The 18,991-nt window shown below is 35.5% G+C and overlaps 1 protein-coding gene across 1 annotated transcript; it reads left to right on the forward strand.

The window, feature by feature from the left end:
- The first annotated feature begins 365 nt into the window (after positions 1-365).
- LOC110463794 lies at positions 366-18,677 on the forward strand. The gene is made up of 4 exons (XM_021518656.1): positions 366-460; positions 12,233-12,410; positions 12,752-12,906; positions 17,199-18,677. The coding sequence occupies exons 1-4, from the start codon at positions 406-408 to the stop codon at positions 17,480-17,482; spliced, it is 672 nt and encodes a 223-aa protein (XP_021374331.1). The 5' UTR covers positions 366-405; the 3' UTR covers positions 17,483-18,677.
- Positions 18,678-18,991: the final 314 nt, after the last annotated feature.

Here is an 18,991-nt window from a genome sequence, read left to right on the forward strand (position 1 = left end):
ATATATCATGCATGTTTACTACGTTCCACTCTGTTATCTTCTAAATAGTTTGATTTGCAAGCCCTTAGTTCGTAAAAAACACCTGTATATAACTTATAAATTCCATATGCTGATTGTATCTTACAGCCTGTGCTGATTTTGAATGTACATTATAACATTTGCTCAACATGAAATACAAAATTTGAATGCTTTTCTGAAGGGTATCCTAAAAGGAGATGCTAATTACATGTAGTTTGTCACATAAGTACTATTTCTATATAAATATTTGACAAAATATAACAAAGCATTTCAAACGAGGCCTGACGTATTATGTAACCAGTTACCAGGCAACAATGTTACACGTGATAGTCTATCTTAAAGTTACCGAACAGAGCCACACAGACGTAGTGTAGGGTGGCCGTCACGATGGGGTACTGTAGTGGAGCATTGTTTATACTTATTGTGCTGCTGCAGTTCCGCGGTGAGTTAATTAAATGATTCTTTAATATTTCCTGATATGATAATCACTGATCTGATGTGTCCAAATTGGTCAGTTATCTTATGATCTAATGATCATGTTTACATTTATTTTCTTTACCAAGGTAATATCTATTCAACGATATAGTGGTCTGTCGTTTCTGTCCATGTTCCATTGTTTAACGTTATTGAAGTAAATACTGGTCTTTCACCCAAAAACATGATACAACTTTGATGATCCAATCAATCACTACATATCCAGTGTTTATATGAAGAATACCGCCGTTTATCAAAAATAAATGTAATTGTGACAAGTGCAATGTAGTTATTTGAAATCTCTGTTTTTCATCACAAAATGACATCTTCTTATATGAGCAATGATGAAGACCTTGCAAAACAAACAAGCCCTTTCAGGTTTTAAATATAGTCAAGGTTTTCAATTTGCTTGGTGAAAGTTTAGTAAAATTATATTGAGATCGTGTTAATGGATTTTATCACTATTTTTTAACATGCACTTGCTACTTTTCTATGAAACATGAGTTATACAGTTTATGTACACATGCAGTGAATTCGATAGAAATTAAGGAATGTATTTTGTAATTCGTGGTTAATATGTCCTGAAACCAAAGGTTGTTATGACCTCATAAATGTTACAAAAATACTTCCCTTTATATCAACATTTGATTGCACTTAGGTTATCCATGCAAGTACGAATACAAATAAATATAAGCATTTGTCTACGAGAAGCAACATGTAAAACAGTAGTATGATGCAGGATAATTCAAGTTCATACGCCCGTCGAAAGACGTGTTATATTATCACACGGGCGGGCGTTATGTGTGTACGTGTTCATACGTGTAGCTGTGTTAGGAAAAATTTATGTTCAATAAAACATATTTGTATTCAATAAAAAAACATGTGTGCAGTGTGCAATAAAAATATAAGTATGACTAACAAATCGGATCTGACAAATTGATCTGTGTTATTAACTCAAAATGATCTTTAAGAATTAAATGGAGGTCATTATTCAATCAAACATATGCAGACCTAACAAATCTCACTTCTTTTGTCCGAAGTGTTTCCAAATGAAGCGTTTTAGGATCGAGATTGTACTTTCGTTTTCCCCACCGTCCAGGCAAACACGCCGTTACAGCAAACTGCCGTTGAGGTCAAACGATGCTTTCCAAGAATGCAATTTATCGAATAAAGATATCTTTATTGCACACATTTTTTTCGAATAAATATTGATTTTTCGAACAAATGTATATATTTTATTGCACACATATATTTTCTAATGAACATCAATATTTCTGTATTGCACAGATATTTTTTTATTGAACATATATTGTTGTTATTGCCCATATATTTACAATTATTGAATAAAAACATAAAATATTGCACATATATTTACAATTATTGAAAACAAATATAAATTATTGTGACAATAACCTACATCTGCTGTGACAATAACCTTAATCTGCTGTGACAATAACTTTCATCTGCTGTGACAATAACCTACCTCTGCTGTGACAATAACCTACCTCTGCTGTGACAATAACCAACATAAACTGTGACAATAACCTACATCTACTGTGACAATAACCTACATCTGCTGTGACAATAACTTTCATCTGCTGTGACAATAACCTTAATCTTCTGTGACAATAACCAATATATACTGTGACAATAACCTACATCTGCTGTGACAATAACCTTAATCTTCTGTGACAATAAACAACATATCCTGTGACAATAACCTACACTGATGTGACAATAACCTACATCTGCTGTGACAATAACCTACATATGCTGTGACAATAACCTACATCTACTGTGACAATAACCTACATCTGCTGTGACAATAACCCTAATCTGCTGTGACAATAACCCTTATCTGCTGTGACAATAACCCTAATCTGCTGTGACAATAACCTACATCTGCTATGACAATAACCTATATCTATTGTGACAATAACTTACATCTTATGTAATAATAACCTACATATGCTGTGACAATAAACTATTTCTGCTGTGACAATAACCTACATCTCCTGTTACAATACCCTACATCTGCTGTGACAATAACCTACATATGCTGTGACAATAAGCTATTTCTGCTGTGACAATAACCTACATCTACTGTGATAATAACCTACATCTCCTGTGATAATAATCTATATCTGCTGTGAAAGAAACCCTCGTTCTTACAAGTTATATGTGTGGTAGCTCGCTGTTAAAGTACCTTACTAAGCTGTAAAGAGCAATGTACATGAGTAGCACACAGGCAAACTGCCAAAACATTTCAACGAATAGTATGAAAGGTCTGTAAATAAACCATTCTGAAAAAAGTTCTGAGAATTCTTTTCAACTATTAAATGTTTTTCTGCTTTGAGACATTTCTTCGGGCAATTGGCCATACCCTTTATAACATGTACAATATATATCGAATGACAGTTATACGCGAGCAATTTGCTCTATCTGACATATTTACCTTCCTAGTATACACAGCTTGTATCTATTTATGTTTATGTCGCGTCGTGTGTATCTTATTTTGTTTTGTTTTTCTCTGTGATATCAGATTTTTGACTGGAAATGTTTCCAGTTAGATTGGAAGTTATGTAAAATTATTTGACTCGAAATGATCCCTGTTAGATGGGGCGGTTTGTTATCTAACACATGTTAGCTGTGAGATGTTAAGATATACTCGTCGTCAAGCATCTCAGAAAACTGGAATTTCATACTTTAAAAACCAGAGCATGATACAGACGTCAAAATGTCATTAGATATAAGCCTCCTTAGAAAACTTGTTTCATATTTAACGAGGTTGTCCACAGAAAGCTCCTGTTACAATACCCTACTTATACTGTGACAATAACCAACATCTCCTGTGACAATAGCCTCCATCTGCTGTGACAATAACCTATTTCTGCTGTGACAAAAACCTACATCTATGTGACAATAACCTATTTCTGTTGTGACAATAACCTATATCTCCTGTTACAATACCCTACATCTGCTGTGACAATTACCAACATCTTCTGTGACAGTAGCCTCCATCTCCTGTTACAATAACCTACATCTGCTGTGACAATAACCCTAATCTGCTGTGACAATAACCCTTATCTGCTGTGACAATAACCCTAATCTGCTGTGACAATAACCCTTATCTGCTGTGACAATAACCCTAATCTGCTGTGACAATAACCTACATCTCATGTTACAATACCCTACATCTGCTGTGACAATTACCAACATCTTCTGTGACAATAGCCTCCATCTCCTGTGACAATAACCTACATCTGCTGTGACAATATCCTTAATCTGCTGTGACAATAACCCTTATCTGCTGTGACAATAACCCTAATCTGCTGTGACAATAACCTACATCTGCTATGACAATATCCTATATCTATTGTGACAATAACTTGCATCTTATGTAATAATAACCTACATATGCTGTGACAATAAACTATTTCTGCTGTGACAATATCCTACATCTCCTGTTACAATACCCTACTTATACTGTGACAATAACCAACATCTCCTGTGACAATAGCCTCCATCTGCTGTGACAATAATCTACATCTGCTGTGACAATAACCTTCATCTCCTGTTACAATACCCTACATCTGCTGTGACAATTACCAACATCTTCTGTGACAGTAGCCTCCATCTCCTGTTACAATAACCTACATCTGCTGTGACAATATCCTTAATCTGCTGTGACAATAACCCTTATCTGCTGTGACAATAACCCTAATCTGCTGTGACAATAACCTACATCTCATGTTACAATACCCTACATCTGCTGTGACAATAACCTACATCTCCTTTGACAATAGCCTCCATCTGCTGTGACAATAATCTACATCTGCTGTGACAATAACCTACATCTATGTGACAATAACCTATTTCTGTTGTGACAATAACCTAAATCTCATGTTACAAGACCCGACATCTGTTGCGACAATAACCAACATCTCCTGTTACAATCCCCTACATCTGTTGTGACAATAACCTACTTCTCCTGTTACAATACCCTACATCTGTTGTGAAAATAACCAACATCTCCTGTTACAATACCCTTCATCTGTTGTGACAATAACCTACATCTACTGTGATAATAACCTACATCTCCTGTGATAATAATCTATATCTGCTGTGAAAGAAACCCTCGTTCTTACAAGTTATATGTGTGGTAGCTCGCTGTTAAAGTACCTTACTAAGCTGTAAAGAGCAATGTACATGAGGAGCACACAGGCAAACTCCCAAAACATTTCAACGAATAGTATGAAAGGTCTGTAAATAAACCATTCTGAAAAAAGTTCTGAGAATTCTTTTCAACTATTAAATGTTTTTCTGCTTTGAGACATTTCTGCGGGCAATTGACCATACCCTTTATAACATGTACAATATATATCGAATGACAGTTATACGCGAGCAATTTGCTCTATCTGACATATTTACCTTCCTAGTATACACAGCTTGTATCTATTTATGTTTATGTCGCGTCGTGTGTATCTTATTTTGTTTTGTTTTTCTCTGTGATATCAGATTTTTGACTGGAAATGTTTCCAGTTAGATTGGAAGTTATGTAAAATTATTTGACTCGAAATGATCCCTGTTAGATGGGGCGGTTTGTTATCTAACACATGTTAGCTGTGAGATGTTAAGATATAGTCGTCGTCAAGCATCTCAGAAAACTGGAATTTCATAGTTTAAAAACCAGAGCATGATACAGACGTCAAAATGTCATTAGATATAAGCCTCCTTAGAAAACTTGTTTCATATTTAACGAGGTTGTCCACAGAAAGGTAGGAGACAAATGGAATATTGACAAGTTGAACTCGTTTAAAGTATTGCTGTTCGATCATTTGCCGGCATTTCCGTTTGATTACGATCGAATTCTTTACGTCGTTTACAAAGATGCAACGAAACAATTTGTCAATTTGACTTGTTAAACTTCTTTTTTATTTTGAAATTTCTTTGTTAATCCTCAGAATATCAAAGATTACCCTGTTTCAGAAATACTGTCCTACACATATCCAAATATCATAACACCCTGAATTTAGAAAGAAAAAAACCCAGATTTGCTGATAATACTATTTACATCAATCAATGCAATGGAAGGTTTGGTTTATACGTTGCTCCCACTTCAAATATTTATGCTTTAAAATTCACAGCGTACACTTTTATGCATGAAGCTAACAGTATTAATATGATTATGATCTTTTCTTTATTTGCGATAGGGGAGGGAGTAAAAGAGACATGATTATTTAAGTCTTGCCTCATTTTACGCAGTACTTCTGAGGTAGTACTATAAAGTTGGTATCAACAATATCTGCGCTATTGCAAGAAGGCAAATACACCAACATACCTGGCACAAAAACACACATATCCACAGACACACATACACGCATATAATTCACACATCGAGGTGTTAATACAAAGACGAGCATCGTATATTCTCTGGATTGACTATTATTTCAATTTCATGACGTATGATTGTTGATATACGCAGGAAATTTACTTTTCTCAGCAGATTTGTGCAGCAACACTATTCCGTCTTTTCGTATCGCAGAGTTATCTGCACTTGTGAGCAGGTATTGATTGTTGCGTCATTTGTAACGTCATCAATTTTTGAGAAAACGACGTAATTTTCTCACACAAACCAATGACGTAACAATCAATGCCTGCTCACAAGAGAAGATAACTCTGCAATACGCAAAGACGGAATAAGTGACGTGCGTGCTGTAATGACATGACTTGTAAATATGAGCGCAGATACTACTTAATAACCGAGAATATATTTAACTGCCTGACCGCGTTCCTCGCGGAAGACACAGACATCGTATACACCTCGGATCTATGTTTTGCACAATCTATATTGAACAATAAATCAAAACCTACGTTAGGTATCTATACGATAATATTCATTCAGATACTTTATAACGAGTTACTTTGTTAATTGTCACCGGGCGGTAGATTCAATGCTTCTTGGAGGGTATCCGGAAAGGAGAACCAAATTAGTTTTATACCTATGTTTTATTTCAATGTTAATAAAAAACAAATTATAATACCGTAAACATTTTAAATGAGACCTCACTTGGAGTAAAAGTATGCAAAAATAAGTATGTACAAGATATTTTGCGAGCAAAATTGTATGAATCGGGGTTTTTTTTCATTCTTTCATGCAAGTTAATGTAATACTGTCAGGTTGAAGCATTGAGACGATGCATTGCATAAAAAGTTTCATCTTGATGCTATTAAAGCGTTTAATAGCAACGAAACCCAACGCACATCGACTGTTGTAATAGTTTCACTAAAGTTTTTAAATATTAATAAATTAAGTCAATATCTATTAATATTATTTTTACCAACGTTGGCACTATATCTACGAAAACTTCGAATATAAAACACAAAATGCATAAGCATTGACATGGACCTGTCGAAGCATCTTGGATTGGAACAAAAACTTTAACTTTAAACAACTTGCATTTTCTGTATTTTGTACTGTATGCTTATGATGTAAATGTTATACCGTTCACTTGTTTGTTAAATGTGAGGAAAGCGACTAGAAGCCCTTGGGCTGTTCGTAACACTCGTTAAACAAATAAAGAATTAAATTAAAATTAACTTTAAAATATATAAAATAAAATAAATATTAAAAACAATCCGCTTAAACATTAATATAATTTCCATTATTACTGTTTTATTGTATCATTGATTTACCAGGTATGTTGAATTATATCTCCTTCAACATCAATTTAACATAAATATTACATATATTTCAACTATAAAAACAACTGCTAATTCAACATGTGACGGCCGTGTTATGTACCGCGTCGCTGTAACCTTGTTGGTATACTGTTTCCATTACCACATGTTAAAGGGACAGTCACTTGTGTGTGTATTTGTGTGTGTTACATGTAAAAGGGACAGTCACTTGTGTGTGTATTTGTGTGTGTCACATGTTAAAGGGACAGTCACATGTGTGTGTATGTGTGTACGTCACATGTTAAAGGGACAGTCACTTGTGTGTGTATTTGTGTGTGTCACATGTTAAAGGGACAGTCACATGTGTGTGTATGTGTGTACGTCTCATGTTAAAGGGACAGTCACTTGTGTGTGTATGAGTGTGTGTCACAGGTTAAAGGGACAGCCACTTGTGTGTGTATGTGTGTATGTCACATGTTAAAGGGACAGTCACTTGTGTGTGTATTTGTGTATGTTACATGTTAAAGGGACAGTCACTTGTGTGTGTATTTGTGTGTGTCACATGTTAAAGGGACAGTCACATGTGTGTGTATGTGTGTACGTCTCATGTTAAAGGGACAGTCACTTGTGTGTGTATGTGTGTGTGTCACAGGTTAAAGGGACAGCCACTTGTGTGTGTATGTGTGTGTGTCACATGTTAAAGGGACAGTCACTTGTGTGTGTATGTGTGTGTGTTACATGTTAAAGGGACAGTCACGTGTGTGTGTATGTGTGTGTTTAACGTTTATCTTTCACGATACGCGGTGGTACAATTGTAGACGCTGCGGGTGGATTTTTTAGTTCCCGAGACTTGCGCAACCGTCATAGCCACAGCTATCTTGTTTAAGCAGTGGCACGGTTCATGATATACAAACTTTACAGATTAATGAATTTGAAATAAACCAGTACTTCTCTTAATTTGAAATTGATCAATTCAAGGGTTTTTAAGTACCTGTCCCTCTGTTTCAACAGTGGTTAGACAATTCAGATTTTCAAGTATGCCCCTAGCATCACCAATGAGTACTGTGATGAAATAACTATATATGACACAGTGTCATTCACTTTGGCACACTGTTTCTGTTATCAAATTTATAAAATGAAGCCACCTTTGTGTGTTTTACGTCCACCTTCCACTGTAGACCCTAGCAACAGCATCACAATCAAATAAACACAATATAGTACCATTTACAAAATCTAATTTATAGAATATTACTATTTGAAAACAACCTTTTGCTACAGCTAACATAAACGCTGCACATTTTGAATGGCCATTTAAAGTAGCATACTAGCAATACCCTACGCGCGGCCTCAAGGCGGGTGGTTTAGAGACTACGTCAGCACATGTACTACGCTATGTGGGCCGACATTGTATCTATACACAATTGCTAGAGTCACATATATCATGCAGAAATCAATGTCAATTCGTCAATGGGTCGAAGCATACAGAATAAGTAGTCCCTGTAGTATATTTAGACATTAATTCATGATTCATGAATGTTTTAATAAATTAATTATGATTCACGACAATTTGTTGATTTACTGATTACTATTATCTACTCCATGTAATGATACAAGAGAATATCGAAGTCAAAGAAAACAAAGGAAAGATTTACACGGGGATCATTGAAAAAGTATGACGGGAAAAGGACCGGGCCTGTATTCGTGTAATCTTTATCCACTTAAGCAATAATTATGTGTTCAAACCAACTTTTAAAATTGCGTTATTCACAAACACAGTTAACTGAAAAAGAACGAGGTAAATTGAAAATATGATTTGGCTTCAAGCCTCTCTAAAGTTCACCAAATAATTTTAAAAATGTGAATTTTATGAACAATTCATCTGTGAATCTGGGTTTGAGTATGAAGATAATTTATGAATACGGACCAGGTGTTCCGGAAGAGTAAACGACAAAAAGATATGTGCTTTAAGAAAGAACCTGGTTGGGTAAAATAAAACTATAATAAAACAAACGAGCATAACCAAAACGGGACACACATACTTCAAATATTTCCCAATGAGATCAAGAATGCAAACATACACCTTACTAAATGTCTTCATGAACCAACATCTCACGAAACCCTGTAATGAAAGTTTGACCGTCAGCATGCGACATCTATCATGTGAATTTTACACAAGCTAAAGAATATCGAATCAATTTAAAAGTGAAAACACTTTCATTAGAGTATTCAGATTAAAAAAGGAAAAAAAGAGTGGTGGGTTGGGTGTGAGTGTGGGGGTGTGTGGAGGAGGTTGAACAAAACGCTAATTCGATAAGAATTTGTAGCCCCTTGCCCCTCAAATCACAAGAAGACAGGCTTGGATGTTTTATATTGTTTATTCCCGTAGGAAAAACCTGTAATATTAACAAACGAATACAATAGATACATTTGATAACACATTGACCTGAACTTACATACATCGACATGAATACAAAGACGCGAGTATACAAGACGGTAAATTACAAACGTACAATGACAATGTGAACATTACAGACCGACTTACCAGGGCTGATACGGTGGATGTTGACTCCTACGAGTCCTGAAGAGGAATGGCTGGAGAGAGTTGGGTTGGGACGTGACAGGACTCCGGTCTGCCCGTGCATTCCTTTTATACTCCTCACCCAATTCAACCAATCATACGCACGCACGTACATACTGACATGTATTTACTTATGTAAGAATGACAATGTTATGCACGTGATAGATGATGTGTTAGTGCAGTGAACCTAGTACACATGGGGTACAGGGTTACATGAGTTACACACTCCCCCGGTTTGATGAAAGCCTCCTGTCGCTACATAAAATCATATTAACATTTATTACATAGGTTATTGATTATATGAAAACTTATTGCACTAGTAACAATAACACATTATCACTGTCATAAAACCTGTTGCCTCGCTACCCACAAGGTTTCATTAAACAGTAATAACACGACCAGAATTATGATGTATGGACTATACAGATATAGAATGTACCAAAAAACGAGTAGATTTATTAACAAAGATCTTCCGCAATTATGGTAAAGAATATGCTTATATGCATATATTATCTTGTATAATATAGGTCAACTTTACAGGTGATCTATCCACACCAGTGAATACAAATTCACTATAACTATATATAGGACACCTGCAGGATCTTGACAACTATTTGCACATTGTCACATAACGCTGCATAAGGGTTGGTCCAAATAGACATCCTCGACACTTGATCCATTCAATGTAGATAATGATGATACATGCTTCTGCAAGCAATGGGTTTTCTGATCAACGAACTGAATGGTTTGGCCAATCCATACCAATCCAGCACATTGATCCAAACACATTGATGATATGATGGTAAAACAATACTGGATGATATGTATGAAACATTATATTAATAACTATACTTGTAATGAAATTGCTAGTCACCGGTTTAGGTCGTCCCTGAGATTTGGCCTATCCATACCATCAAGGCTATAGACCATCACAGATCACGTTAAAAATACTTTAAAATACCTCAAGGAATCACCTCGACATATGTTAAAAACAATGACATGGATTTTAAAAAAACTAGTGTTCGGTGTTGATACAAAGTAGAGAGTTTTGTTTTGATACAAATTAATATCATGTAATAATGTGTCAAGTTTTAAATAAAATCGAACGTTCAATAAACAGGCGAAAAAAGATATGGAATTTATAAGGTAAAAGATTGTTGATATGCTATTTGACTACAGTTTTATTGTACATTGTGTAGCTTGTCAATATCTTGGATGCTCAGAAAGCCTATGCTTAAAAAGATTATTCAGAACTTGTTAAGTAAAGATCACATGATCAACTTATGATTTTATACAAAACGTTACATGTACAAGAGGACATATTAATTAGAGATTTTAAAAGGTATTTAACGTTAAAACTATGGTATTAAACTACAGCAAAAAAACAATATATCAACAGTACAATGTTTTATCTAAATTTGCGATGAAAATACTATGCATGTAATATATAATTGTGAAAATGCACAGGCTATACAATTATATTTTACAAATTTCTACATCACTTTTCCCATCCTAACCAAAATGAAAGGGTTATGTTCTATTTGCAGTGTTATCAGTTTTGTCAAATTCATAAAATAAACTTGCAAAATTGCAGATTTTGAATTACGTCACTAATCGCTTCTTCAATTAATTCCTGTCCACCATGTACAATTAATGTTATGCATAACGACCTCATATAACATACTTAAACGGATAGTGCTAGAAACCTATCTTGAATCATTAATTCAGCAATTTATGGATTACATTTAATGACTCTTTGGCAGTGTAGGAACAAATTTAGCATCCACGATCGTAAATTTAACGATATGATTATAAAAATGTTTAAGTCTATGCGTGGCGATTAAATATGTTGCAATCTCATAAACCTATGATTTTATAATTTTGCGCCTATTGTATACGGGTTTGTTTCATCCTGTATTATAAGTTGTCCTACAGACCTATCATCTGTTACCTGATTCCCTGAACAATCCTCATAGTTTGTGTGTGTACTCTCAATGTTTTATTGTAGCTGTCGCTGTTTCGGCTTCCCGTTGTCGCGCAATAATGAACAGCCTATGTTCTTCGATACTCTTTGGAGTTATCACATCTTAGCAATGTTCAGAGCAGAGAGTACCCAAAGGAGACATAGTTTAATACTATATGTGTTAGATTTGACAGTTTATTTCAGTTTTGAAATAAATGAAAGACGACCGTACTACGTCATATACCATCGGAGAACTAACAATGGACAGATATCCAATACAAAGTCACAGGATTCAACAACTTATTGATACTTACAGAACGAAATATCTCGTTGGTTGTACTTTGTACTGGACCTGACATAGAAATACTTATATGTGGGCCCACCTGTTAAAATCAGTTTCCAAGGCTGAGATTAAAGATTTTACGCTCGATATCACACATACTTTTATATACATGAAGAACGTAACATTATTTGTGAATAATCTTGCCTAATATATCATAAACCTTTATTTGTGACAGGAAACATATCTTCAGCTAGCATCTGCTACGAGCGTCAGTACTCGTACTACTACGGATATTACTACTACAATTACTATGACTACTGTTCATACGGTTGCTGTGGTTACACTACCTCCCGTTTCTGTTGTTACTCGTCCTACTCGTACGACAACACATACTACAAAAATAAAGATTCATGGTAAGTATTTTTTTAGAAAAGGCGACGCTTGCTTTAATAAAACAACTTAAAGACAACACTCTCTTCCGTAAGACGACCATGCGTCATGAAAGGGAAGTAGGATGATTGTGCTGTTTATAAGCATAACTTACAGACAAATTTTAGAATTTCATCATTCAGAAGGTATATCTAAATACCTTTCTAGGCATCTTTTCAAATAGTGTCACAATAGTTTTTATTACGTTACCATGCTTTCCGTCTTCGTTTATACTGTTTCATTAATCAAGGGATCGCAACCAGCCCAAAAGTGAATCTCTCATTGAAGAAAGCGATAATGTCGAAATCACTTTTTCTGTTGACAGGACAAGTGTAGTCGTTGGATCTACTGTCGGAAGTGTGGTCTTCTTTATAGTGATGGTTATTGGGATCTGTTGTTGCTGCAAGCATACAAACAAAAACAAAGTAGGCCGTGTCATGGTAGCCCCCGCACCAACTGGGCAACAGGGTGTTGCTATAGGTATGTGATTTACTGTATTTAAATACATCTACATGTCCACTACAAGTTCCCCCAAGAAATTGGGTCGGCGTGAATGAACATTTTGGTGACGTCAGACTGTAACAGAACTCTCGTAAAAATATAAGTGAATATCATTGTTAAAGTCAAGAATGACTAACAATTTAGAATGTAACTATAAGGATTGAACTAATGTTTTCAATGTACATGCCGATATTTATGCAAACTAGTTACATACATATTACAATGAAGCCCGCTATCATCATAAATGTAACCGGTAACATACATATAAAAGTAAAGCCAGCCATCACCATACATGTAACTGGTAACATACGTATTACAATGAAGCCAACCATCACCATACATGTAACTGATAACATGCATATTACAATGAAGTCCGCCATCACCATACATGTAACTAGTTACATATATATTACAATGAAGCCCACCATCACTATACATGTAACTGGTAACATAAATATTACAATGAAGCCCGCCATCACCATACATGCAACACGTAACATACATATTACAATGAAGCCTGCCATCACCATACATGTAACTGGTAACATACATATTACAATGAAGCCCGACATCATAGTTCATGTAACTAGTTACATATTTATTACAATGAAGCCCGCCATCGCTATACATGTAACTGGTAACATACATGTTACAATAAAGCCCGCAAACACCATACATGTAACTGGTAACATAGAAATTACAATGAAGCCCGCCATCACCATACATGTAACTGGTAACATACAAATTACAATGAAGCCCGCCATCAACATAACTGTAACTGGTAACATACAGATGACAATGAAGTCCGCCATCACCATATATGTAACTAGTTATATACATATTAAAATGAAGCCCGCCATCACCATACATGTAGCTGGTAACATACATATTACAATGAAGCCCGCCATCACCATACCTGTAACTAGTTACATACACATTACAATGAAGGCCGCCATCACCATAAATGTAACTGGTAATATACATATTACAATGAAGCCCGCCATCACCATACCTGTAACTAGTTACATACACATTACAATGAAGCCCGCTATCACCATACCTGTAACTGGTAATAAACATATTACAATGAAGCCCGCAATCACCATACATGTAACTGGTAACATACATATTACAATGAAGCCCGCCATCACCATACATGTATCCGGTTACATACAAATTACAATGAAGCCCGCTATCACCATACATGTAACTGGTAACATAATATTAAAATGAAGCCCGCCATCACCATACCTGTAACTGGTAAAATAGATATTACAATGAAGCCCGCCAACACATACATGTAACTGGTAACATACATATTACAATGAAGTCCGCCATCACCATACATGTAACAATTTACATACATATCACAATGAAGTCAACCATCACCATACATGTAACTGGTATCATACATATTAAAAAGAAGCCCGCCATCACCATACATATAACTAGTTACATACCTATTACAATGAAGCCCGATATCACCATACATGTAACTGGTAACATACATATTACAATGAAGTCCGACATCATAATTCATGTAACTAGGTACATATTTATTACAATGAAGCCCGCCATCGCTATACATGTAACTGGTAACATACATATTACAATAAAGCCCGCAAACCCCATACATGTAACTGGAAACATAGAAATTACAATGAAGCCCGCCATCACCATACATGTAACTGGTAACATACATATTACAATGAAGCCCGCCATCATCATACATGTAACAGGTAACAAACATATTACACTGAAGCCCGCAATCACCATACATGTAACTAGTTACATACATAATACAATGAAGCCCGCCAACACCATACATGTAACTGGTAACATACATATTACAATGAAGCCCGCCATCACCATACATGTAACTGGTAACATACATATTACAATGAAGCCCGCAATCACCATACATGTAACTGGTTACATACATGTTACAATGAAGCCAGCCATCACCATACATGTAACCGGTAACATACATTATACATATTACAATGAAGCCCGCCATCACCATATTTGTACCTGATAACATACATATTACAATGAAGCCCGCCATCACCATACATGTAACTGGTTACATACATGTTACAATGAAGCCCGCCATCACCATACATGTAACCGGTAACATACATTATACATATTACAATGAAGCCCGCCATCCCCATATTTGTACCTGATAACATACAAATTACAATGAAGCCCGCCATCACCATACATGTAACTGGTAACATACATTATACATATTACAATGAAGCCAGCCATCACCATATTTGTACCTGATAACATACATATTACAATGAAGCCCGCTATCACCATACCTGTAACTGGTAATATACACATTACAATGAGCCTGCCATCACCATACATGTAACTGGTAACATGCATATTACAATGAAGCCCGCCATCGCCATACATGTAACTGGTAACATACATATTACAATGAAGCCCGCAATCCCCATACATGTAACTGGTAACATACATATTACAATGAAACTCGCCATCACCATACATGTAACAAGTTACATACATATAACAATGAAGCCCGCCATCACCATACATGTAACTGGTAACATAGATATTACAATGAAGCCCGCCATCACCATACATGTAACTAGTTACAGATATATTACAATGAAGCCCGCCCTAATCATACATGTAACTGGTAACATACATATTACAATGAAGCCCGCATTACCATCCATGTAACTAGTTACATACATATTACAATGAAGCCCGCAATCACCATACATGTAACTGGTAACATACATGTTACAATGAAGCCAGCCATCACCATACATGTAACCGGTAACATACATTATACATATTACAATGAAGCCAGCCATCACCATATTTGTACCTGATAACATACATATTACAATGAAGCCCGCCATCACCATACATGTAACTGGTAACATACATCTTACATTGAAGCCCGCCATCACCATACATGTAACTCGTTACATACATATTACAGTGAAGCCCGCCATCCCCATACATGTAACTAGTTACATACATATTACGGTGAAGCCCGCCATCACCATACATGTAACTAGTAACATACATATTACAATGAAACTCGCCATCACCATACATGTAACTAGTTACACACATATAACAATGAAGCCCGCCATCACCATACATGTAACTAGTAACATACATATTACAATGAAGCCCGCAATCACCATACTTGTAACTGGTAACATACATGTTACAATGAAGCCAGCCATCACCATACATGTAACCGGTAACATACATTATACATATTACAATGAAGCCAGCCATCATCATATTTGTACCTGATAACATACATATTACAATGAAGCCCGCCCTCACCATACATGTAACTGGTAACATACATCTTACATTGAAGCCCGCCATCACCATACATGTAACTAGTAACATACATATTACAATGAAGCCCGCAATCACCATTCATGTAACTGGTTACATACATGTTACAATGAAGCCAGCCATCACCATACATGTAACCGGTAACATACATTATACATATTACAATGAAGCCAGCCATCATCATATTTGTACCTGATAACATACATATTACAATGAAGCCCGCCCTCACCATACATGTAACTGGTAACATACATCTTACATTGAAGCCCGCCATCACCATACATGTAACTAGTTACAGATATATTACAATGAAGCCCGCCCTAATCATACATGTAACTGGTAACATACATATTACAATGAAGCCCGCCATCACCATAAATGTAACAAGTTACATACATTTTACAATGAAGCCAGCCTTTATCATACATGTAACCGATTTGCGTTCATACCAGCATTAAAATGAAAAGAAATACCTATCTTTATCTAAATATCCGTTTCCATATATTATTAGAGACAAATAGAAAACATAAAAGTGAACACGTAGTGTTCCGAAAACCCCCCATTAATCTATTATTTAATATTATTGATTGTCAATACGTGTAGATCAAACAGTTTTCTGATAATAAACATCCTTATTCCTTATTCATCGCTCGTAAAATCTTCGGTCAAACTTTAAAACGAAAGTAAACGAAATAGTATTTTTCCCGGAAGATTTATCGGAACACCTCGTCTATAGTCAACTCAACGGCAATCAATATGTATGCATGTTCCATTTTGAACACTTTCGCTAAGTGCATTACGACGTTCACTAAAAAAAAAATGGTAAACGTTTTAGAGTTAAAGAAAAAGATATATCATTGTAATTATAAGTGACAGTTGCTGTTTTGTAATCATTTTTCATTTATATGCAGTGAGCGATAATATGAACATACCCATGCAACAGCAGATACCAGGACAGACTTATGGCTACCTACCACAGGGTTACCAGGCGCCCCAGGCCTACCCACCACAGGCCTACCCACCACAGGCCTTCCCACCGCAGGCCTTTACTCCGCAGGCCTACCCTCCTCCAGTCCATCACCCGACTGTACCAGTAGTACAACCAGGGAATTCAACGGAGCCTATTGCACAATCGAGCAACATTCCATCTGCTTGGAACAGCGCCGGACCAGCAACAACCCAAGAAAATCCCTAAAGTACTGGCCATGTGCATTGGTTACCGCTCTGATGAGTGCACTTGGAATGTCCCCGGACTGCATTATATCTTTTCCCCAACCGCAACACACAGAACATACGTAACTATAGCTATAAAACTTGTTATATTTTCAAGGCTTAATATTTCAGTAAATCATTCAGATTTCGTGATATATCAACTTTTAGGTTATTAAGAAGGATACATATTTCTAACGTTTTATCATAGAAGTAGGCACTAGGTAAGTGTGTGTGTGTGTGTGTTCTTGTTCTTTTCGCTGCTTCCAATCATCAGGAACGAGTCAATCAACTGTATACTTTAAAGAAAGAAATTAAGATTTCATTACCTATGGATACAGTTGATGGAGGATAAAATATGTTTTTAACTGATAAAGTTGTATACCAATTTCTTGGGCGGCTTTACCACAAATGTACCTTTTTGAGTAAAATGACGTTTGATTTTAACAGTATCCAATGTATGTAGCTTTGATACATTTCTGGAGTTTTTGTATTTGTTACAGTACCATAACTATATAGATTTGATACAGAGTCTTATATTTGTAGATGAGTTACAGTATCCATTGTGTATTGTTTCTTTTGTCCTCCTAAACATATTTCCCTTTCTTTTTCATTATCAATCATTAGCTCTCAACTTTTACACAATTTAAATGGACTTTTCCTTTTTGTCGTTATGCCAGTTATTTATTTATTTTCCGACGTCGCTGCCATCATGTACACAATGCGGCATATCAAAACGTAATTTTACAAGTAAGAACATAATATGTGTTTCTAAGAACGTTATTTTAACTTGTTAAATTAAATTGGGAATCGTTAATTCTGCACCAAATTAGTCAGGCTGTTGTTATTTTTTTTTGCGGCACATTCAGCTTAGGATTACATACACATCAGTGTCTCAGCTGACAGCTTGATCAACATAACTCATTAAACTGTTGGGTAAAACTAGCACTATCAGAAACAGAACTATGTAAAATGTATCCAATTAGTTATACCGGCTATATTTATTCATTAATTGTTCTTGATTATTGAAGTTTTCATGGACTTTATGTCTTGTAGATAGATAGTAATCAGTTTTAGAATTATTTTGATATTTTGACTCATTGTGTACTCAATAACGGAACTTATATTACATAGAACATTATTATGAGGGTTCGTATCCATTCCTTTTGTTTTAATATGAATTGTCTAAATAATATACCAGTAAATCAATGTATTAACCATATTTCATTTGATACTGCTAATGCAATGTGATGAACATATTGAATATTTCCTAATAATGTTAATGCAAGGGACACATTCAACGCCAATCAGTAATGTGATATATATGCAACATTTGGACATGAAGTGATGTATAAGGTAGCAGTATACAGTAGCGTACGGTGGTCAAGGGTGATATTTTTGTGCAATGAATAACCCCTGTAATATCACATGTATCAAAATAAAAATAAATAAATAAACAGCACTAAAAATGGCATAAACACGATGAGGTGGACTA

This window comes from Mizuhopecten yessoensis, unplaced genomic scaffold, assembly GCF_002113885.1.
Source record: "Mizuhopecten yessoensis strain PY_sf001 unplaced genomic scaffold, ASM211388v2 scaffold10929, whole genome shotgun sequence".
Taxonomy (NCBI): domain Eukaryota; kingdom Metazoa; phylum Mollusca; class Bivalvia; order Pectinida; family Pectinidae; genus Mizuhopecten; species Mizuhopecten yessoensis.